General features: G+C 37.0%; 1 protein-coding gene across 1 annotated transcript in view; it reads right to left on the bottom strand.

Annotated features, from left to right (window-relative positions):
- Positions 1-2,759: 2,759 nt before the first annotated feature.
- SLC6A2 (solute carrier family 6 member 2) overlaps positions 2,760-25,471 on the bottom strand; it is a 76,059-nt gene continuing 53,347 nt past the window's right edge. Inside the window, exons 10-14 of the mRNA XM_026856731.1 lie at positions 24,047-24,146; positions 15,311-15,411; positions 12,462-12,629; positions 9,912-9,983; positions 2,760-8,308 (exon numbers count right to left, since the gene is read on the bottom strand). Of these exons, the coding sequence (XP_026712532.1) occupies positions 8,285-8,308; positions 9,912-9,983; positions 12,462-12,629; positions 15,311-15,411; positions 24,047-24,146 (465 nt within the window). The 3' untranslated portion in view covers positions 2,760-8,284. The remainder of the gene's footprint in view (positions 8,309-9,911; positions 9,984-12,461; positions 12,630-15,310; positions 15,412-24,046; positions 24,147-25,471) is intronic.

The raw sequence follows: 25,471 nt of genomic DNA, 5'->3' as shown, positions 1-25,471 counted from the left end.
GATGAAAAATGAAAATTTTGTAAACAGGCTTTTGTTGAACAGCGAAATACATTAAAAGAAACTTCTGTGAAACACTTCAGGTATTTTGACATTAATTAACTTTGAATTATTTTAATACTAATTTGTGTGTTTAAGTTTTTTGCATTATTAAAAACTGTCATACAGAAATTTCATTATTCAGTTTATCAGATAAATTAAAATAATTTAAACCATGGTTTTCTTACTTGCTTGAAGGCTGTAGAGGAATATGAACAACTGAAGGCTGTACCTTAATAATATGAGATCTGCTTAAAAAAAAAAGGGCCGAGGAAAGTTGATTAGTATCTCTATGTGCCAAGTATGAAATTGCCTAACAAAATGTACCTTTGGAAATAGTGCTTCTCATAATTTTGTGATGTTCCATGTGGAAATATAAGGAAATGGTTTTAAGTTTTAGTATAAAAAACGTTGTTATCTATTCTTCCTTGATGTTGGTTCATTGTAGCCTTTTACTTAAGAGCAATAATAAACTTAAGAATAAGGCTCTTATGACTATTAGTACTTATGGCAAAGTTAACAAGACAAAAGGAATTGCATGTAAAAAAGAAAATGTAGCCTTGGGGAATTACAGTTTCTGTGCTATTCATTTTTGATTCATGTTCCTTTCAATGTGTGGTTGTGAAAGCTTCATTGCATTACTGTAATTACATTCCTGAAAGGATTCAAATGTAGAAATGAACCTGTTCACTGCATCCACTGGACACCGAAAGGATTTGAACTATCTAATGAAGATTGAGGGCTATACAGGGTTTCTGCTTTTGGGCTTTTGTTTTTAGTTGTCTGCTAGTCCATAGAGTCGGCTCAAGACTGGCTTCTAGAGGCCCCTTCTGCACTGCTGTCAGGCAGTCCTGCTCCAGAAGTGCCTGTGCCTGGGGCCAAGTGTGACACTGCTGGGGAGCTCGCTGCAGGACCAAGGACCGGCTGTCCCTGTGAAGCTTTAACAGGGAATAGTATTGACAACAAGCAAAACTTTCTTTTCAGCTTTTAATTGACTGTTATAAGTAAATTCTTGGTACATAAGACTTTTCTTTATACTTTTTTAATGTGCATATTTGTTAGATTTTATTTAAATAATTTTATACACAATATTGGAATAATCTGTTACATTAATGCACAGCTTAAAACAGTTCTTATTTACACTGATCACAGAAAGACAGAGGAATGAGGACAAATACTTTACATTCACCATCTTTATCAGCATTTTAAGTATAGTTAACCAGCACACATCACACACATCCATATCCATATTTATAAGAAATGTAATTATTTCTAATTATGCGCATGGGCATGTAGGTGTCTCCCTTTCAAAAATTAAAAAAAAAATAAAATTGAAATGCCATTTCCCCCAGATAACCAAAGATTTACAAAAAAGGCAAATGGACCTGCAGATTGCACAATTAATGGAATCAAGCATGGAAGTGTGGTGGCTGTGTTTGGACACTTTTGGTCACTGGGGCACTCTGGAGAGTATTTCTACTAGTGGCAAGTTTTGAACTCCTATGGAAAGTTATTCCTGAAAACTACAATATGATCTGTTGCTTTGTAAGTAGACCTACTAGACACTTAACACATTTGGTTTCATGTTAAGTTATCTAACAACACAAAATTGCAGCCAAAGGATGCTCTGGATTTATTTATTTATTTATTTTTAGAATATAAATTAGAAACCCACAACTTCCTTCTATGAGATTAAGGCAGCAATGGAGAATATTGTGCTACAATGTGCATTAGCTGTAGATAGTGTTCTATTCTCCTTTATCACGTTTTTATATTTATAATCAAAGGCCAACATATTATTGATCTAGACTGGCTGACTACAAAATCTTGTAATGGAGAAATAGGTCCTGTGTGATAACCTTGTTACATCAAAGTTGAACTTCTCGCCTTACAATATACAATTATAGTCTATGAAAATTAAAAAAACTGGAAAAATTTTAAAATATTTCCTATACAGAGGTACCATTACCTTAGATAAAGTCTAGTCACTGCTATAAAAAGGCATTAAAAATTAAGTAAAACACTGGTGTAAAACAAGTAAATGCTCACTATAAAGCTTTTATTTGTAAGGCAAATCTTCATCAGACCTATTAGAAGTTATTTCAAAACGTACTATTTGGAGATTCTCTCTTTGTAACTGACATTACCCACAGCAAACAAAAGCTGAGTCTTGCAGATAGGTTCACAGAGTCCAACATAAATTACAAATGCAGGTCATCTGCAAGTTTGAGCCCCTTGGCAGTGACCAAGAAACAACATGAAACCTTTAAAAGAGAGCCAGCTTAAGGCTTAGTAATTGTTTTAGTTCACTGAATTTATTCTGTTCCCTTATCAAAGAAATTAAGCAACTTTGTTTAGTATAGCAGCTAAAGAAACGCCTTTAGAAAGGAGGAAATCAAAGCACAGCACACAGGTGGCCTAATCTTTCTGTCAGTGCTTTGGCAAAAGAGTCCCACTGTTCTCAACATGAAAACTACTGGCAGTGATGGTTAACTTACAGGAAGGTTGTGCTGCTGGTCTGAGACTTAAGCCTCTCAGTTTCTCCCCTTCTTGGCTACCCCCAACCACTTGCATCTAGACACCTACATGATGTTCTAAGGAGGACAGCTTCACTGAATACAATCATGATATCTGTGTTACTTACAGTCTTCTGGCTGTCTTCTGTTTTTCTGCGTGCTTCTGCTAGCTCAGTCATACAATGATTGCAATTTATCTAAACATACTCTGGTTTTAAATGGTGAAAGAAAACTGATCAAATTCTGTACTTAAAAGCAGCTATATTACACTGTTACGTGTTTCTGCTGGCCATCTAGTTCTCTATAGTAGTCTGATGCATGTAGATGCAGCTAAATTCAGTCTTGGACAGTGAACACCACTGTACAAATAAATCATCTGTTAAGGATCTTGGTCCTCTGCTGACTACATTTTTATAGCAACAATATGCAAAAATCCGAATTTTTTTGGCCTAGGAAAAGTTTCTATGTGTATGGTGTGGCTTACGAGTCTTGTCATTCCCCAGCTAGGCTTAAGCAGGCAGAACAAGTAATTGTACATCACAGCTATGAAACACATGCATGCCTGCTCTGTCAGTCTGAGTGGTCTTGGCTGGCTGTCAGCAAAAACTGTCCTTTGAGAATATGGGTTAGAGAGGGGCAACTGCTTGGTGAAGTGTTCCAGTTGAAGTCTGAGTTACAACAGAAATGGCTGAAAAAACCTATTTTCCACAGCACAGAAACACTCAAATGGGTGTTTGAGACACAACTATTCTCTGTATATGATCCTCTCAAACTCAGTGATGCAAGGTCACAGATGTAACGGGGCTTAACTCATATAAATTATTAAGTTCTAAAAATTTTTTCAGAGTGCTTTGTGGTATCCTGTAATAGTGATACCTTTTTCCTCAAGGAATGCTGAATGTAGCTGGCTTTCTTGTCTACCAGATGATACTAGTTCAGTAAATGAAGATCTGTAATAATTCAGGTGTCCAAGCTGCTCTCACATTCATCTCTGTATGGTGATTTCTGGCCAGCTTTGCTTACAATAGTCCGTATGCTACTTTCAGCTTGCATATAGATATGAACCTAGTAAGGTCACTTCAAGGTCCTGTTTCTGACTTTTGTCATGTATTATAAACAATTTAGCTTCATATTCTAACCGTTTAACTTTCCACTGATTAACTAGGTCAGCCCACAGTCACCACCAGGAGCATGGCTATGAGTCAGAGGGAAGTAGACTGAAAAAGTGTTTCCCTTTGGAGGAGACTTTCTGGAGGTGTTTCCAGATCTGTCTCCCTGTATTATATCCAAAAGACTCCAAACTTGTTTAAGGGTCTAATCTGAAAAATCATGTTGGCCTTTAAGGAGATTGAGTTCTTGCACATAGGCTGATCTGTGGACCATAAATATTCTTAGCCCTGAGAAAATAAAATGTATTAGAACAAATATATCCTGTTTTACTGCTCCGAGGGGCTCAACAGTGCACACATAATTTCTGCAGGTAGATTATACGTTGTCATTTGTTAAGCTGTGCTAACTGTCATGTCTGAGTCCTTCGGGCCCATTTTAAAATGTTTTAACATTTGCAAGTCTCATCTCTTTTTGAAATTGCTGATCTCTGGTTTTCATTTGGTTCTGAGGAAAGAAATTCTTAAATGCTTGCTAGTGCCTCATGCAACTTAGTGAATCAGTCCAGAATACGAATGAAAGCTATCTACTCCCATAAAAGCAAGTATCTGCTAATTAATACTGTATGAATCAGAAGAACTGAAAAAGAGACATTAAAAGCAAAAGAATTTTCTACGTAGCCTCCTACAACCTAACAGTACAAAATAAACTTAATTCATGTCAAAACAATAGCATAAGAAGTGGATGTATATACAAAATGTTTGGGCTTGACCTTTTTAAATAATAGCATTTAAATGGTATTTTGCTGAGGAGAAATGACCAATTATAGGAAATTTCCTCTGGGAAAATTACATAAAACATGTATTGCACGTGCAGTTAGGGAATGTACAATAGTTAACAGCCAAGTATTTCTCCTACATTCTATATTTAAAATATCATGTTTGATCCTGGATTTCCTGCAAAATCCTTCACTGTGGTAAGACGTCTTTCAAGTGTTGCCAGGGTGTATGCCTCAGGACATGACAGAACACCAGAAGGACTGACAAGAAAGATATGGTTCAAACAGGGGCCAAACACTAAATAGCACTAGTGCTTTTTGGACTGTTGCCCATGAAAGGCCTACTGTTTCGACCAGAAATCTAAATCTCTGGAGTTTGTGGTGTAGCTTTAGAACAGTACCAAGTATATGAAGAATTATCCTGATGAATGAGAGCAGGAGGGATACAAAGAAAATGGAGGATTTCTTTGTCCTTGGTGCTAACTAACCTTCTATGGCTTGATGAAAAAAATATGGATCACAGGCAGGTCTCTTTCACTAACAGGAAGGAGGGTCAGAAGAGAGATGCTAATGTATGACAGTAGTTTCCTTTACCAGATTAAAAAAAAAAAAGGCTTTTGAGAAAATAGTTTCTAGAACTGTCAAGTGAGCTGTTTAATTGTTTCACTGAATTCTTGCCACTGGCTTGTTACAAAACAGCCAACATGATTAGCAAGCAGATGATACTGCATCTTGAATAAGCTTGTATCAAAAATTTTCTTTTTTTAGAAGTGGGCTTCCTACTCCACCAGCATATACTTGCAATCCCATGGGGATATCTGGAAGAACATTGGTCCCTGGAGCAGGTCTGTTCCCACAATAGGTATAGCTGAGGGAAAGAGTGGGCTTCTTGCCTGAAAATTCAAGATTGAGTTAGAGGAAGACTTGTAGTTAAACCACATGGGTGACAAGGACCTTGCTGGGTGATATATATATTTTTTTTTTTAAACTACAAGTGGTTGAACTGAAGGGAGAAGAGTATCTTAGTGGCATTTGATATTTTCCATACTGCAAATGTATTTGGGAGCTCAAAGCAGGAGGACCTGGATGCCTGAGCTGTGGTTTCTTATTGGACTGCCTGTACCATATCACTGAATGGAGGAAAAGAATATAACCTGGTCTTCACAAAGGTATTTGTCATTTGAATGGATGCTAGCTTGTGTCTAATGGCATCATTTATTGTCCAAGAGGCATGAGGTAGTTGAGCATCTTATTCTGTGGAGAATTGAAGACGTTATTCTTCATTTCTGGGACAGAAGTCCTTTATTTTGTGGGAGACTTATTTTGGGCAACATCCTGAACTTAAAGCCTAGCTGTGTGGTCATGCAGTGTGTATTATCTTTTTCATTTGGACTATTCCTGGTAATAAGATTCCTGCTTTCTCTGATTTGCTATTGTCTTCTGTATAGATTGCAAGTTCTTTATCTATAAAACCTCAGAACAAGATGGCAATAGTGCAACAGAGTCCTGAGCTATAAACACTACACTAAACCTAAGATGCTATACAGTAATAAAAATAAAAATAATGTAGCAGGTAATTGCCTTGGGATTTGGTATTAAAAATGCAATCGAACCCTAACATGCTGGGTAAAGCTGATTTCAGTCCCTGTTAAGATATTTCAGAGCAGACTGGTGATGAAATGTAAGTTTTCCTGCAAGGGTTTTGCTTTACAGATGGTGAGGATGGGGTGTGTCACAAGTGAACATTAATGCAGTTTGTCAGCATTTCCAAACATGAGCGATCCAAATCATGTATAATGTCACAAGCTATTAAAGCTCCATGTTAAAGAGCCCCCAAGAGTTTCAAAACTTGGTAATTATATCTATGCTAAGAAGCTTTTGAGTCATGCCAAGTCAGTGACTGAAGCATCTGTATTATTGAAAAGTAAGCTTTACAACAATGAAAAGATCCTTATGTAGTTCAGCAAACAATAAAAATGGGATTACTTATGAAGTTGGTGGGATGGCTTTTTTGAAGGCCTCGACATATTTTCATTGTTTGGCTTCTTGTATAATTACAGAACTAGAACCACAACATTTGAAATTCCTTTATTATTGAAATGTATTTAATAACAGGGTTTAAACAGCTATTGGCCATCAGCTGGGTCAGAAAATACGATTTCCTTTATAATTAGAAGACAGTAGTCTTTAGGTTTAAAACCCTGTTTAAATAAAACTACTATTTGTCACAGAGAATCTTTAAGAAGAGGACTATACTTGATATGTTCGAAAGTATTGATTACGTTGGAGGAAAGGATGAATAAGGAGAGAAACTTCCCTTCCCTTATTTTGAACAGAAATCAATGTTAAATGGAAAATGTCAAAATCACTTGGGGCTTTTAAACTGGACCATTTAAAAGAAGGGGGGTGGGGTGGGGAAATCCTTCAACAAAAATTGTTTTATAAAAAAAGCGCCCCATCTTTTTAAATGGTCTTTTTAAAAAGAGGAAGTATACATACATTTAAAAGACAAGCTGAATTGGATATATAAAGGCAAAAAGAAAAATCAGAGGTAAGGTCCAGAGGTAAGCTCTGGGCTGGATTCAGCTGAGAAGCTGCTGCCTCTGAAAATGACTGTAAATCTAGTGATAAATAAGTACAAGAAATAACTCAAAGCTACTGAATCTAGTGGTCACTGGGAAAATACTACAGTGGTAAGTGGTCACAGAGTAAGAACAGCACCCAAATGCAGTTTGTTCTCTATCTTCTAACTTGCATAATACTAGCACAGAGAAGAGCTGGAATAGGCTTAGAGAGCCAAGTATGCCTAAAATATCCTTCTAAATTATTCAGCACAATCTTACTATGTTTTGGTAGGTGAATTCAGGTTGAATTATAATAATAGCATGTGCACAGCAGGAGAATAAAGCTGAAGTTTGGTATTTTGGTGCCCCCAGGTAGATTATGTAATTCTCACTTCCTATGTATTTTACATTCTTTATTCGGAACAAAATATAACAAAAAGCTGAAAATCTGTCTATTTGCATGTAACTTTCATACTTGGCTGGAAGAGTGTGGAGTATGGATCATATAATATAGACATTTCAATTGTCGATATAAACAAATATAGTTTTCATTAAGTACAATGTGGTATTAAACCATGTCCTGTACTTAGTAGCTATAACAGGAATTCTGTTCCTGCCGCTTTTCAGCTTGTGTAATTAAACTTGATAGAAAATGGCATGGACATATACAGCAAAGACAGCCTTCTTCACCAAGAGAAGAAACTAATAACAAACCACTAAAACCAAAGCATTGAGTCTTCACTTCAGAAGGATGCAAACTCATATCCCAAAGGATAGTATGGAAAGAAAGTTAATGAATTGTACATAGTTAACATTGCTTTTTCCTCATAATTGAGATGTACTCTTTCTTTAGATCTAAGAACGTTCAGGTGTTGTTGGTTTAAAATAGGTCGTGGCATGAATATCTGAAGTAAATTATTACTGTCAGAAAAGTTTAATTCATTTCACAATAAAAAAGCATTTAACTTATGTTGATTGCTTTTTTTCCTCTGCTCCCCCCTCCTCCACTTCTGCCAATAGCAAAACTCACAAGTTTTGGTCATGTAGGGATCTCATGGCACCAAAGGATGTAAGAAAAATGAAACGGAGTCTTTAAAGATCATTTGAAGCCAAGTAATAGAAGGGAGGCATTGAGAACAGAGAGCAGATGTCTTCCCTCAAAGAGTCAGTAGATAAGCTCTGAGCCAGCCTGGTCCAAGCATAATCGAGGGAGCTTTGAACTTGACTTTTCTGTATTCTCAGTTTAGCTTAACATATTGGCTTTTTCTACAATCTGTTGGTTGTCATATTGTTAGCCAGTGTTGAAGCTGTAAGGGAACAGAAGTAGTTGTTTAATAACATTATTAGTTCAGATGATGGTAGTGAGAGATGTTTTAAATACATTGGTTGAAAAATTTAGAGTTGCAAAGAAGTTTCAAAATAAAGGATAGATTATAACCAAATTTCTGTGGATTCCATTTTACAGTGAGAAATGTGCTGAATATAAAAGCTATTTAGTCAGTTCTCAGTTCGGTTTTAAAACTCAGAACTGCCGAACATCCATGAGAAGAAAATTTTTGTACTTCTTTGGTTACAGAAGTTAATGTTATGTTTACAAACTTAAACATTGTGGACAAAGGAGTAACTATGCTTCAGCAGTAACAAAGCTATTCCTAGCTGTTTGTTGAAGACAGCAACAAATTAATATGACCTAGCGTTTAACATGGTTTGAGGTATCATTAGGAATTTACCCGAGTACATTTTTTTCTAATTTCCATGAAACTCATTGGCTTTCTTTTAGCCATTATACATTTGGGTTCAAAAGATCAGTACTGTGTAGGAATGACTGTTTATAGCCCATCCACACAGGAACATCTGCCTCTGGAAAAACCAAGTTATTACTTATGTCTAGAACATTAAATCTTCAGACAACTGAGGCAGCAACAAGGGAAAGAGAAAGCAGGAAGAGGTGCTGTGCTACTACATATTCTTGGCCGCATCAAATAAATTATAGTCATGAAACAGGAAGCCTTTTCTTCCTGCCTCTATTCTGCATCCCATAAATCTACACTTGGATTATTTCCTTTAAAATTAAAAATTATACTTCAAACAGTATTTTTCAGAGTAATCAAAAGGCAAGTATTTTTTTTCGATACCAACATACAAACCACCACTATAAAATCTGGGTCATGTTTTGAGGTGGTGTGCATAATTCTAGTTGCTTTAAACTTTGAAGACAGAAAATCGTCCAGCATGAATGCTGGTAAGTGTAACAAGCTTCATATTTGCATCCTTTTTATCTTCTACAAAAAGGACTTTATTTCAATAAGCTCATTTTATTTGCTGAAAGGAAAGCAGTATTTGGAAACCTAGAGCATATTTTTTCATGGCTGCTTAAGAAGTCTCTAGCAGTGTTTTCAATCAACTGTAGGCCTGTAGGGAACAACTATTCCACATAACCTTGCACATTATTTCATCATGCCCATTATGTCTAAGCTCTGATACCAGATATTTGTTTGGCTGTTTACTGTGTGTTGTGGTACGTAATTGGAGTTTAGGAAATGTGACTTCAAATTGCTGTGCAATAACTGAGGGAGAGACTATGACCTGTTCAAGTGCACATGATAGTTTAGATATACCTTCGTCTCTTGGTGAGATCTCACTGTGTTCAGGTACAACCTAAAATACTGGATTCAGGTGATCTGTAAAATTGGGGGTTCCACTCAGTCAAAGAAAGAAGGTTTCAAAAGCCTTCCAACAGTTGATGCGTATGGTACTGAGCCTCCTGCATCTTGTCATGCTGGCAGAAATAAAGAACCACAGACCTGCAAAGGTATCCACTATGGGGAGACTGATGCAAACCTGTAGTTGTTGCTAAAGACAGGAAAGGGTTGGTATCAGGAGAGGAAGTGTGGTGAAAGGAGTACAAACCTTAAACTGCCTGACATTTCCTTGGGCCACGAGTTGGTGCTCATTTTCAGGTGTGATGCAGTAAGCTAGTCTCTAAACCAGATGGGAAGAAGAGGAAAAAGTCAGCCATATGAAGTGGGATTATGTCTGTAATCCCCAATCTATAATGGGGAAGTAGCATGAACTTTATTTAAAACGGTAACTTAAATCTTTAATATCACTGCATCATGTGTCTTTAACTTAGTCACTGAGAGAACAAGCTTATTATAAGCCCCTTGGTATTAGCCTTTAATATAAGAAGCAACAGTAGAAAGTTTTATGCAAATACTAAGTCCAAATATTTAGCAAGTGCATATGGAAAAGAACATCAGGAACAAGTTGGTACCACAGGCCTTACATCCCCTAAATTCACACTTTTCTGTTAGTGCTGTAATGGGATTGAGCAGTCCCAGTGAGAGAGGAAGGAGATACTGGCTATTTCCCAGCTCATCTCCTTTGTCTACCCTATGCTGTGCCATTTGGGGTCAAACATAGATTTTGATTTATCATGAACTTTCCCATTAGACTATGAGCATACCTCTCCCCATACTTTAACAGCCACAGTTTTGGGCATCATACCTTATGATAGTTATTAGAATGTAAAATAGTAGCCTTTTGCTATATTTCTGAGGGGGAAACTGGAGAGTTGCTGTCTACAGGAGCTGTAAAAGACAAACCAGAACTTGCTAACACTACAAAATGGATGAGAAAATGTGGTTTTGGCTAAAGGCTGCATCCCAATATCAGTAAACTTGTGCAAGCTGGCAAGAACCTATTGGGCCAGTACAAATTATTCTTCAACACTTTGATGCTACTAGAAAATGGGTTTGTAAACCCCCGGGAATGGAATGAAACAAAGGGATTATAGAACTGCTGGACATGACATCTAGAAATTGTGCACAACGTTGGAATGTTGAAGCTGATGAAATCAGGGCAGATGAAGAGGAGTGCCCACTTCGTGGTACCTTTCTGAGATGAACATGAAATGGGATGACTAATGTTTCAGAAATAAGGCATTTATTCCTTTGGGTCTCCCAGGTCGATGTGAGGGGGATGTGCCTTATTTGGGTAAAGGATGAGATCCTATTTTCTGCTTAATTCTCTGAGTGGTGATTCAGTGATTTGCCCAAGGGTGTCAATATCTTATTACTCCGTTGTGTAACTCTAGCTGTAGGAAAGGTGAGCAATAGAGCTAGGTATAAATCAGAGTGTCTAGATTAGGTTATAAAATTATGATGTGATGGGACAAAAATTGATGCTGTATAATGGTGAAGAGTCTTCTAAGCACCATTACAGGTTTTAAGATAATATAACAGTGATAGTAAAAATTAATATGATTAGTGAACTTTAATCCTGTGCCATTTTGAACTGATAAATAAAGTACAGTGGGGTGAACTGTAAGGAAATACAGATGATTTTTCCCATAGAAGGAGGTACTTTTAAATAGAATACATACATTAATATTACATATAAACATATAAATGAAGATAAAAACACTTAAGTTGTAATGTTAAACACGGCTGTGAGGCACATCATTAGAATAAGATGCTCACAAATTGTTTCTCAGATTCTGCTTATTCAGTGCACAGGCCAGGCATATTATACATGAAGTGCATTTATGTAGTCCAAGATGCTGCTGTCTAATATCCTGGTTCTTTTATTTAAGTAGTTAAAAATCAACAGGCCTGATGAGACCGTAACTGGTGCCTACATCAGATTTCTCTTGATTTCCAGATCTATTTCAGTACCTTGGTCTATCTTGAATATTAAGTTTCTTCATTCTGATATTAGTGATGAACACAATAGAAAGATCTACATTAATTCTAGCCTTGGCAGAATGTTGAAATAATTCCAGTAAATGGAGGATAAGGATACATATATGACAGAGAAAATAAAATATGAAGTGCATGCTGTTATAAACAGAATACTGGTCTAAATGCATCTCTTGCTGTGACCCAGTAAATAATTTCTTTTGTCCTTGCTGGATTCTCATTAAATGAATAAAGGACATCCTGAACACAGGGCTACTTTGGGGGCACATCCCACCCTCCCTTTATGTGGATATATGTTTAGAGGCTCTTCAATGCTAAGATAGGAGAGGTCTGAATTAACTTTGTACGTGTAACAGTTTACAGCACTCTAGTATAGAGTGATAAAGCATAGCGTAGACTGAACTCTGTCTAGGTAGAACTGTGTGAAGACCACACCTCAGAGCTAAACATGAAGCTACCATGATTTGTATATTTTTTTTGTTAATAATGAAAAAAATAATCTCATCAGTTGGATTAATTACATGCATCAAAAATAATTTTTCAGAATTATTATGGTGCTGTCTGTAAAACTAATTTCTATCTAGAAACTAAAACAGTATGCAGTAATCCAACCTCAAAGCTCCAGTCCATCTGATGATTGGATCCAAAAGGTCACTCAAAAGTAATAAGTTTTGGGAGTAAGAGAAACAAACTGCCAACTTAGATCCAGACATTTCGTTTCATAACAACATTTTATGACATTTATGAGCATTCTACTTACTTCTTTAAAGGTCCCACGCACATTCATAAATTTATAGATAATATAGGCAGGCACAAGTATCATTGAAGATAATGCTATTCCCCAGCCAATGCGATTTGCCCAGAGAGGGAAGGTGTAGTCATCGTAGGTCAGTGGTTTGAAATTTATTATGCTGACTATCACAACAAACTAGGGAAGAAAACATAAAAGTGAAAAAACAATTTCATGTGTTTTATTAGGCAGCCACCCTAAGGTATATTTCAGCCTAACTTTACCATTTACTTTCATCCTATTTTGTGCCTCTTACTGCTTAGACTGTTGAAGTTCTTGATGCAATTACTAGTATTAACAGTTCATTTTAGCTACTCTGGACACAGATTATTGGAAATTTTGGTGGAAAAATCAGGTGGTTATCTGCTACTGCCTTATTTAAACTAGTGTTACAGATATAAAAAAAGGATTCTATAGTGAAGAAAAACCTCTTGCAGGATCTATTGTTCTTCCCCTCTTTGTTTCCCAGAGATACTAGGCTTCATTTAGACGTTTTATATTGATTTGCATGATACAAACTCCAGCATGATACATTTATTGAGGAAAGGTCAAGCAGCCTTAAGTCCTGGAAAATAAAGTTAGTATTTTTTTTTCTTCTGGTGTTACCCCATCCAGTATTAGGTGCAAGAAGGAAAGAGTGGAGTACCACCCTATTTCCCTCCTGTTAAATTCATATGGGTTGTGTAATATGCAGAGTTCCTTGATTTGGTTCTCCGGGCCTATATGTTCTGCTCCATTTAGCAATTTCAAATTAGAGTATTTCAAGCCTAGCGTTTCAAAGGCTGCACAAGGAGAGTGATGGTGTGAGTTAAAGGAAGCCAATAGTGTGGAATCTGGTTAGAAAAATAGTATTTCCATTTTGAGATTTTTTTATGGACGATGTATATAGCTGCAGACAGTATGGAGAAAAAGCTTCAAGGAGGTATTTCCTAATATCAGTTACCTGACCAACTCCAACTTAGCTTTTCTTGTATTTATCATTAGGAACTGCTCTAACTGCTCTACCAGTCCCAAACAGGAGTCACCTTGCACTAGGCATGCATGGGATTGTTACAGCAAGAATTATACTGCAGTCTGAGAATTTTATAGCCTTTCCCAAATTATCCTAAACTACCTCTATCAAAGAAACTCTATGTGATTTTTTTCAATTGTATTTACTATGCTTATGGGCTTAGTGTCTTCTGGTGAGACAGTTTGTATGCTTCATACTGGTGGTATAAAAATGTTGTTTCTTAGATCAAATGATCAAATTTATAGAATTTGTAGGTTTTTATTATATAGGCTAATAGTGGACTACCTTTTTTTATGCTAGTGACTATCTTTATAGTTTTCACTTATAAATTAATAAGGTAAAATATTTTGGTCTTTTTATAATGATTTGCTTTATTTCCTTAATGTACTGAATAATGAACCCAAAAGGTAGGCTGTGAGAAGGTAAATTAATTGTAATGTCCATGTTGCCTTTTAGAAGATTGAGAAAATGCACAGCCATAAAAAACCTGCCCAATGTCCCCTAACCAGTGTGATATAATTCCCATGGGTTTTAAAATATATTGATACCCAGTAATTAATTCGGTATGTTCCAAGTTAATGCCTCCAGCTGCAAAAGAAATTGTGCATTGTGATGACGGAAAGATGCATTACCTACAGATTCATTCTGACCCTTATGTTTATAGGCCTCAGTAGGAAGGTATTGGGGCCATTTCACCAAGAAATCTTAAGCTACCTAAGGGTTAGACTGACAGTCACTTCAGCTTTCTCTAGCTAGCTTGTTAAAACTCTTTTTGTAAATTTTAAATTTTCAACAGTCTCCTAGTGTGCCAAACCTGAGGATGCTTGGTGCAGCATTTTTTTTGTTCTTCTTGAGTCAGCGTGTTTGAAGTTCTGTGGGATATAGTTCCATACAAGCTTCTTTATAAAACAGTGTTTAAAAGGATAATAAATACATGCTTGGTAGGTGCTTACTGATGAATCGGGGCCAGAAGCTTTTATGTTAAAACCCCCCCAAACAACAAAGTGGACCTGAAGGCTGTCATAAAAGCCTACCAAGTGTACCTTAGGAATATCAGTCCTTTAAGAATGCACAGCTTTAGTGCAATTAATAGTTGCCTAAAATCATAGCAAGGTCGAATTTCCATATTATACATCCTGACCTTTTGTTTTACAAATATGCAGAGGAAAAGATCCCAATGTAAAGCTCTAGTTTACTTCTGAATCTAACCTTTACACAAAGCAAGCAAACGCTAGGATTTTTTTTTTTCCCCAAATGTAATGAAGCACTTGTTTTTCATATCAGGCAGCTTACAAAGTATATTTAATACATCTCTTCAGAGTTTCACATAGCTAATTTATGGGGCATAGTTGCATATTAGTTTTTCTAAGGTGTCATTCCACAATTCAGGGATATTGGTATCCTCCAATGAAAAATAAATTCTTGCTAACACTATCTCTTATCCCTGGCCAGTTTATTTTCGCAACAGAATGATTTGTGTTTAGTATGTGTAGATGCTGGGGGGAAAGGGAGGACACTGCCTAAGCATTCAGTGTTCCCTAAGAAAAGTTACTTTCTTTCAATCCTGCTAAAATGAAGAAGCAGACGATCAGAGCTGTAATTAGCTTCTCTTTCACAACTGAAATTTATTGTTACAAAATATAAGCAATGTGATTGAGGAAGAAAAAGAATGAAATTGGAGTGTCTTCTATTCATTCTGACAGCATCAGTCATAGCAATGGGTATCTTGCTCTTGGTATCTATTGTATGTTCTAGGAAGCAACATACTAGCATTTTTTTCCATGGTGATATAATTATCAACACTTACCAATAAAAAAGCAGGGCTAACAAATTTCCAGCACAATCTCCAGTAGAGGCCTGGCTTGAAGCCCATCATTTGTTGGATATCCTCACTGAATCTGTCCACACCTAGAAGGGATGTGAACGTCAGACTGGCGTAAATCTGAACTGATGAGATGCTGGCATACCCAAAACTATCTGCTTTTTCAGAAAGCAGACATGAATGACTTCTGAATCAGAAGGTAACAACACTGATCTCCTTTCAATGTCTAGATGTGTCTTTGACATCACTGTGTGCAAAACTTAAATGCCTGTGAGCACTTAAGGCCTGTTGCAAATAGCATTACCTTTGATAGCGGCATTTAATAAATATGTAGAATTTAAGATGTGTATGGGGCACACATTTTTTTAGTAGTTGTGGACTATTTTAACGTAATTACTCAATACAGTTATGAGTATCCTGAAGGAAAACCCTTACATGAACTGCTTACTGATAATGGGTTAGAGTCATACAATAATTTATCAAAGGAAGCTTACCTGTTCCAGTTAATGGCATATTTATCTTTCAGTGTTTCACTGAATACCACAGAATGTTCATTATATCTATGACAAATGTAATTTCATCTTTTATCACCTTTCCAAGGAACTAGAGAGATGCTGCTTTTGTTCAGTATAAATACATAGAAAACTAAATCAGCTAGAAACAGGTGGCCTTTTTTAGAGTATCCTGTGTGGTTTTGATAATTATAATACCAACTAGAATTTTCTAAAATTGTTAACCTCTGTATGCATCTAGTAGTGTAGCTGTTGTGGATACCTTGGAAGATACATGAGCTGTTCATGTCAGTAAAAACCAAGAGTAGCCAGAAATCTTAACTGCTGCGTAATTAAGACAGCAAAGGATATTGTGAAAATTGTTAAATTAAGACATAGATCAAAGATAAGTCCTGCTAATTGTACCAGGAATATAGAATATGGAGTTGGAAACATGGATGTCTTAATTCATTATTATCAAAACCTTGACAGTAACATACAGTATTTCAGTGTAAGACTTTGTATTAGCATGCAAGAAGTAATGTACAAGATTTCTATTGTAAGGAAAACTACAGAAAAGTATCACATTCAAAATCACTCATCCCACTGCAGGTAGCTAACTTTTTCACTGCACTGCAGAGCAAAGGAGGCACAGGAACAAAGTTTTTAGCAAGTGTTTAGCTGCAAAAACCCAGTTCTCAGTCTGTAATATCCCTTGAATCCATCTAGTCTGAGATTCTGTATGTAACATGTGTGGGTATTTAGTACTTATGTCAGCTGAAGTATTAGTAGCTATTAAAAGTGTAAATAGTTGCGGTAGAAATCTTCCCACAACCCGTGCAGAAAGGAAGATCCTCTCACCCCGCTGACTCTCCTTCAGAAACACTGTCTAGACCGTGACTTCAAAATCAGAGCAGATCATGCTGTCCAGGCCAAGGTGAAAACAAAAAAATCCTCAGGACATAGCAAATTCTTTAGTGGTGAATAAGGAAGAAATGACATTTCAGTCAGTGCCTTTTAATTCCTTATGCACTTTACACATTTAAATAACTGTTAACATTTGTGTCTCAGTATCTTAGGAAGCACTGCACAAGTATAATGTGCTTTCTGTGAGTGGCACTAGCCTGATCTAGCTAAATATTTTGAATCTTCTACAAGGGTATCAAGCTGTCTGTATGTGAGAAATGAATTAATATTACTAGAGTAAAAAAAATACATGTTGACTTGCATGCTTTGAAATTTCTGGTAGTAGGCTTCAGTGGGACATTTTCCATCTTCAGTATTTATTGGGACAATTATTTATGTTAAGTAATTTACTATAACTTACTATGCAATGCAAACATGCATCTTATAGTGACTGTAAAATGTCCATTTGAACTTCTTTTTTATTGATTCTATTATGGTTAGACTTATCAATATGAGGTATCTTGCAAAAGTTTAATCTAAGGCCATGCTGTTTTCCACACTGTATTTTAGAATGGGATGATTATTGCTAAATGTCCTTCATTTTCTTTAAAAAAAATAATCTCTGACTTTACACCTTAGAGACACTGGCTCACAGAGAAGTAGTTCTCTCTAGTGCAATCTGTTATGTCAGACTATTAGTTTGTGATTTATTATACTTGATGTGTTCAGGCAGTTTACTTTTAATGCTGAACCCTGTTAGGTAAACAGCAGAAATGCAGCTTTTTGCCATTTGTTAGACAGGATGTATAGTTTACCAAAAAAATTGTTTCTTTTCATGGGGACCAGTTCAGTAGGATTTATTTATTGTAAATAATTAGGACAGCTTGAGTTAGTCCTTTATAATCAGCCAGGATGTAATGTATTTACAAGGTTTTGACATTTGAGTGTAAACTTCTTTTTGATTTCCAACACCCCCTCCCCCCAATATTATGTACAGGTGAAGAAAAGTAGCCAAAAGGATCTGCAAATGCTCTTTAAATTTAATTTAATTCTATTTGCAGTGCCTTCTGTGAACTTTAAAGTGACTGAATTTCAACTGCTATGAATACTGAGTGAAATTTATCGTTTTGCTGCAGAAGGTCAAAGACAAGGACTAGATATCTCCAAAAATTTTATTTCCAGGCAGATGTACCCAAATCTCAAATAGTGCTTGGTGTTCAATTTCTACTGCAAATGAGGGATAAGTAGGCCATGCTCTCAGTCTGCTTTTTCAACAGCATGCTTTTTCAATACTCTGTCTTCAAATAACCATTCTAAGAATCGACCTGTAAAGTAGAACATAGCTATAGCTACAGATGACAGCACCTGTAAGGCTTGATTTTTTTCTAGTTCCTGAAAGCTTTTACTTTTTTTGTGTGTGTGTGATTCAGTAGGATAAACTGAAACTATGGGTGACTCAGTTACAGGGAGTAACTGGTGTAGCACACACAAAACTCCAGATGACTTGCTAGAGAGCTAGTGTTGAATATGGAAGTAATCTCCTTGTTTTGCAGTGAAAAACAAGAGATACTTACCATTTATGATCAGGTCCTAGTTAAATACACTGAACCCAAAGAGAATTTCAGTGTAATTTCTGAAGTAATAAACACAGTTATCTGAGAATGTAGACTACTGTAATGGTCTATTAAATGGCACAGAAAATTTGGCCCATTCTCTATGTACCTAACTGTGTTGTTAAGGGAATTAAACAAATATGCAAAAAAGAACAGATTAGGAAGAAAGTGAAAAGTAGATTTGGCTACAGATGCAAGTTACCCTCCTAACATTGGGATAACCTTCTTTCATCTCAGTGATGATCACAGTTCAGAATGAAAGTCTACATGTTACAAGTACCTCTGGCACTCGCTGCCTGCTAGGACTTTGTAAGTCATTCTGCTGTAAAGGCTCAGCCACTGGCTTCATATTCACTCACTTGCACAGAAGCCCCTGAGCAGGTCCTGGCCCTGAGGTGAAACTGCTTAGTGGTCATAGCTGAAATAATTCGTGGGCATGTTTCCAAAAAGTAGTCTCATAGCTCCAACAGTCATTTGGAACCCTACAAGCAATCTTTGTATGTGTTGATTTCCTCTCCCATCTTGTTTTAACTATGTGATGTGTAGTATTCTTTTATATGCTTGGAGCTTTTTTTTTTTTAAATTTGGAAAGTAAAAATTAGTTATAATGCCTGTAATGCCATACATATGATTTAAATGAATCCAAGTAATGAAATTTCTACACTGAAATAATATAGCAGTAAGAAAAAAGATATATTAAATCAATCTTGAAGTTATTTTCCACTTAATTCCTATTCCCTGTGAGTGTTACTCCACTGTTTTTTTTCTCCCATATTGAGTTTTACTTGTGTGGACATGTGTAGCAGTGTATGAGGTCACACAGTTTGTATGCAATTGAAGAGTTGCAGTGAAACTGCTTCATCGATCCATCCTATATTTTGACCCTTTAGAATTACAGTAGATCATAGAACTATTATAGAACCTCCTTTTGGAGGAGTTCTTGGGAGGTCTCTAGCTCAGTCTCTTGCTCAAATCAAGGTCAGCACAGTTCAGAACAGCTTTCTCATGGCTTTGTCTAGCTGGGTCTTGAAAACCTCCAAGAACAGAGTTAGCAAGAACTCTATGGGCAAACTGTTCCAATGTGTTGTTATTGTTATAAAGAAAAATAATTTTCATCCTTTCAATTTGACTGATCATCATTCTGTCCTCCCATTGTGTACTTCAGTAAAAAGCCTGACTCTCTTGGTAACTACTTTGTAGGTACTGGAAGGCCACTATCAGGTCCTCTCTAAGCTTCCTGAAGGCTAAATAAGCTCAATACCCTCAGACTTTCTTCACAGGGCCTGTGCTCCAGCTCCTGAATGTCTTGGTGGCCCAGCACTGGACTCTCACCAGTTTAAGAACACCTTTTTTGCTGAGGGTCAAAACCAGGACACAATATTCCACATGCAGTCTAGCAGGTGCTGAGTAAAAGAGAGTAATCATTTCCTGTAATCTCCTGGTTATGCTTCTGTTACAGCTCAGTATGCTGTTGGCCTTCGTATGCTGGCAGGTCAGTCTTCTGACTCATTTATCCTGCTGTCCACATCCCAAGCAGCAAATCTTTGAGTGCAAGTAGCAAATCCAGAAGAGTGTCACTTCTGGTTTGGCCACCTAGCATCTATGCTAAAAAGTTGCTCCTGATACCTTTATCTGTCAGAACCAGGGTCTCATCTAGATGCTTCTTTAAGTTGCCTGCAGAAGGCTTCTTCCACTTCCTGACCCTGATCAGGTGCTTTATAACAATATTCCCCATGATGCCACCCTTGCTGACCTCTGCCAGGACCCACTCAGCCATCCTGTCATCCGTTCACTACATCTGAGTTGCTCTTCTGCACATAAAGATGACACCTGCCACCTCCCTCTCTACTAACCAGCATGTATCCATCAAATGCAGAACACCAGTCATAGAAGCCTGCATCCAGGAAAAAATGAGGAAAGGCATTTTTTTTCCACATCGTTCAGTAATCATTGACATTGGGAACATGAGAAAGAAGGGATAAAAAGGATATAAAAGCCATTGTGTAGCATTCATTTGTAAATCCTACGGAGCACAGAACAAGGTATCTGTTGATTAGCTGTGTAGTGAAGTTAACAACAACTGTCCCTTTTTGTTCCTGAGTCTCCTCCCTAACTCTGGAACAATACTGATGTTCATTGGAGGTCACCCTCACCTGGTGGCAGTAAGGGAGAGACATACCAATACCATTCCCAAAGAAGGGCAGCTGTGCTAGCATGAAGATGAGAAGAACAGTAGGAAACATTTCCCAACCCCATGGCAGAGCAGTAAGCTCTCCAAGTTGGTTTGCCCTGTTTGTATTCCCACTCTGTAGAAATGCCTGCCTTTATACTTTGTCTCTCATGCCAGGCACACATCCATACAAAAGCATAGATGAGTACCAGCAGTCAGGATTTGATTAATTTCTCTCCTTTATGCAAAATCAAAGAGTTGACCTTAGATTTTTTTCAAATAAATGCACCTTTTGGCCTGAAATTTCAGTCTAAGGGATCTTTTTGGAAAGTATTTAAGTAAATGAAAGCAGTGAGATTACAGGTGAGAATGAAGCTCATACTGAGTTTATTCTAGTCATTAAGGGAGATGTTAATAGTAAAATCTGAGTAGAGATTTTCCTGCAAGTGAAACCGAAGAGCAATTTTGTGTCAATGGGAGAGGTGTTTGGCTTTTCCTAGAATATTTATCAGAGGGGTGATATCAGGGTTGCACAAGAGGAAAAATGGTAACAAGCTATTAGTCATAACTAAAATACATCTGAATACTAAACAAACTAGCTCTCCCTTTTCTCATACAGTTGGCCTTTTCAAGGAGAAACTTCACAGTAAGTGGTCATAGGTATAATTTGAATTAAATATCCATGGTTTTGGTCTGTGCCAAAATGTCAATGCTTGCCTTCAGGCTGGCTTAATATTCGGCTGGGTCATTAAGGCAGCTGGGGTCTATCAGAAAGAAAAGGTAGACAAGACTATGCCAGATTTAATCAGTTTAAATAGCACCTGGGGCTGTAATATTTTTTTATAAAGCAACAGGTCATGCTATGTCAGTAAAAACATCTGTCAGCTGCTTAAGACAAATGAATAGATATTTTCACTGTTACAGGGAGGCAGGAGGGAGAAAGGAAAAGATAATGAAGGACAGAAGGTGCAACAAATAAACAAAATTTGACTAACCATGGTTTAGTCTGTGAACCACATACAAAGCCTAGCTATTGTGAGGTGCAGTCAATCCTTCTTTAATAGTAGCAGAGAATAACTTGCCCTTGCTAACTGAAGAATATTCTTAAGCGTCCGCTTCCAAGCTAAGCTATGATCACTCTTCTGCATTCAGCTCTTTTACAGGGATTAAAGACGGTTGTCTGAAATCTAGTGCCTCCACTGTTTTGAGAGAGAACAGCATATGAGCTGCTCACTCCATGCTGATGTTGGGTGATAGCATTAATAAAGTTAAAAATTATTTCTTTAGTAGATTGAACATCTTTATGCATGAATGCCATTCTTTCACCTCACTCACTCATCAACAGTTTTTAACAGCAAGAAAGAGTTTGTTTGACTAGAAGAATATGGTGATATAGAACAGATGGATCTGTAAGTGTCTGAGGGAGGTAAATGGTAGGTAAGAATGGTAATGTCTCAGAACCTTCTGAATCATACTTTAACTATAAACACTCTCTCCAAATAGAAATGAAGCTGACTTTCAGGGGAAGAACAATCTTATTTGGAATCATAGCAGCTAGTTCAATACAGAGTTCAATGGGAAGATTTGCAGGCTGCTATGACATTGAAAGCTGGTAATAATGAAGAGAGTTGTGACCAACCAGAAAGTATAACATGAGAATTAAGAAATTAGAAAGAAAAACAAGAGCTCAAGAAACTTGGTTAATATAGCAGCAATTTCTGATACAACCAATAGTTTGGACTGTTGGAGTGATAGGACTTGTATAAGACCTAAGATGGAGAATCCTATTGCTTTATTTGGGAAAAATGAGATATTCTTTCTGAGGTCCTTACAATTTTACTAGCCCTGTCTGTGACAAGATCAAGAACTGATAGCATTCTCCCCAAAAGAAAGGAAAAATCATTTTAACTATTTCATTAGCAAGATGTGCCTAATTCAGATTAAATTATGACTTTTTTTTTTTCTTCTTGATTTGGTGATTTATAGCACTTTGTAATTTCTGCTCTTCTGCAGGTGCCATCTTTACCAGTGAATAAGTTCGAGGCTATGAATTGCCTTATGTTCCTGTATGATAGGGGAAATTTTGAACTCTTCTTCAGTCCTAGAATTTAGAAAGAACTCCTTTAGGTTGGGGGCATAAGGGAAAAGGGAAGTGTTTGAAACACTGACTTCAGATATTTCAAAACACCACACTGATTAAATACTGAATTAGGGATGGGGAGAACACTGGCCAGATACTCTCTCATAACTTTAGAATTGGAGGTTTAGCAGGCTATATATATAAAATCAAATACTCAAATATTTCTGCTGTAAGATATATTCTGTTTAACCTTTTTGTTTCATTTGAGAGGAGTAGTAGTAAACTTTGTCACTTATAGCCGAGTATTGGATATTTTTCCTTGGTGAAATTAGACAACACAGGACACTTCACAAGACTGTTAAGTTCTTATAGGCTTAAGGAATGAGCTTAGGCAGACTCAGTGTCCTGCTATGTTGCCAAAGTCAGTGTTGTGAAGGAAAGCACAACTTTAATTTGCTGGGCTTTTCCCAGTTAAGGTTATCCCAGTGCGTTCATACGGGTTTAGAGTGGTGAATGTGGCTGTTTGCCATCATTGCGGTTATTTATACAGGGGGAAAGAAAAAAATGTTTTTCTTCTTTCTTATGAAACTTGTGTATCAAGTGTCTTGCTTTTTATTTATGTTACTTCAGGGAGGAAAAAAATATTAAAGACCAAATAAGGTCAGGGAAGTTGCTTAATAAGCCGGGCACATCATCTGAGACCTGACTTAAACTGTGAGCCATATTTTTTTTCAGGGTTCTGTAGCACATCACCAGAACACTGGCTGGCACACAGTGATTCCAGCCTAGTGCCAGAGATCAACTGAATACTCATAAAGCCTGTCATGTTGAGGTTAAAGCAAATTACTGCACCCTTTTGGTGGCATAAATTAGTGTGAAATACTAGAAATAATATTATTTCTGGTATCTAGGATGGTGGGTATTCCATAGCATGTTATGAAATAAGATAAATTTTAAACCACTAGTGTTTTACAATTAAGCAAACTATTGTCTCAAAAGGGACTAATGTAGGAATTATTATAACTCTCTAAAGGCAAACTACCTTTATTTGTATTGCATGGGGAGACTGGGAGACTGGCCCTGGGAAAACCACAGAAAGGAGGAGCAGGTGAGTCTGTATTTAGGACTTCAAAAGTACAGGGTATAAACCTGCTACTGCAAGTCATCAGCTGTGTTAAGAGCTGCAAAATACTGGCAAAAGCAGTAACATTTTCATCCCATTGCAGTCTCCTTCACAAGGCAGTTTTCTTTGGCTTTGTGCAGGGTTTCAAAGGTTGGCCCACTGAATGTCTGCATTCCTGTCACTGTTCACGTATCTCATGAAAATCACTGTATGAAACCTGTCTTGTCGTGGTTCCATGTATACAAGGCTATGCTGCTTTCCCTTAAAACAATGTGTAAGCCTGTCATAAACACTTGGAATTTTAGAAGATTTTGCAGGTGCAAAAATGAAGTGCTTACCATAAAACCAGGAAACTCCAATTGCCTCCATTAGAACAGCAAACAGTATTGAAGTCCCAGCTGCAAATGTGTCCAGAAGTGTGAGCACATAAATTCCACCCTAGCATGGGGGAGTTAAGAGGCAACAAAAGGAGGTTACAAATTGAATCATCTCAGTAGTTTAGTATCTAGCTAACAGAAATCTGCTTTACTTAAAATATCATCTTAAACCAACTATTTTGATATGGAGCTGGTGCTGCAGACAGGGGTTCTTATTTACATGCAAAATAGTTGAATCAGATTTTCAACTCTTCTAAAAAACCTCACTTAGCTGGGAAACAGAAGAAGCCTCAGTTTAGCATGATTAATAAGTGCTCTTGGCGCTCAGTGTTCAGTGGAAGTTGAAGGCACTGCCTGTTGGGGGAAGTGCTCCACAGCTTGTAGGACAGGGCCTGTCCTACAGGACCCCTACAGGGCTTCTAACTACACCAGTTAATGAAGATCCTTCTAAATTATTGGCAGGGATGGAGTGCTACAGGAGTTTGCATAAGCCATTATCACTTGGTTTGTTCCTAAGGTCAATTATTCTGCAGTCCAGTGAATCTGCAGTCTTAGACTGATGTCTCCTTTTCCCAGACTGCCTGCATCTCTCTTTTCCAACGTTCCTGCAAAGGGAGCACTTGTGTGCTAAGTCTGTGTTACCCTCCCAGCATGGAAGCAGCTTTGCCCTCTTTAGTTTCACGGCTGTGGTATTAGCAAGCCTTTGCTCAGTGGAAAACTGGGTTTTGTTTCACTGATAATCTTTTTAGCTGCAGCTTGACTACTTTATGTCTCATTTTACAATGTCATGCATTTGTGTAAATTACTGCTCATTTTATTTCGTTTGGACTAACAAGGAGTGGAAGACCAGAGTATGTTTACTTGTTTCAGAATGAACATGAATAAAGTGTTTCAGGACATTCTGTGATGCAAACAACTGAAATGTTTGCAGTTGCAGATTTTCATTAAACTTTTTTTTTTTTTTTTAAACCAAACTTAATCTGACTATGCCTGTTCAGAAGGGGAAGAACAAAGCGATAACAAAGCAATTATTTTCCATGCTTTTACCAATGGTATAAATAGCACTTTTACTATTTAGATGTCTAGCTGATTCTAATCTCTGCAGTCATTCAGTTTTCTTTTTTCTTATAAAAACAAGGTTTTCTGAAACAGCTGTGCATATTTACAAAAATAGAGAAAATAGTACTTAGGCCTTGTCTAGGTTTTTAATTCGGTGGGGACTTGTGTGGAAACTGAATGAACTTTCATTGTTGTATTAGAAAGGAAATGTTGCTTATTGAATGACATTTGAATTTGACCTCTTGTTTTTGCTCTACACCTGCTCTAAATGAATGCCTTTGCTATCAAACAGTAAAGTGCATGACAAATACGATTTTGTAAGAAACA

The sequence above is a fragment of the Athene cunicularia genome (assembly GCF_003259725.1).
Source record: "Athene cunicularia isolate RWA chromosome 11 unlocalized genomic scaffold, athCun1 chr11_part1, whole genome shotgun sequence".
Taxonomy (NCBI): Eukaryota; Metazoa; Chordata; class Aves; order Strigiformes; family Strigidae; genus Athene; species Athene cunicularia.
Note: the sequence above shows the minus strand (reverse complement) of the source record. Positions and strands in the feature narration are given on the sequence as shown.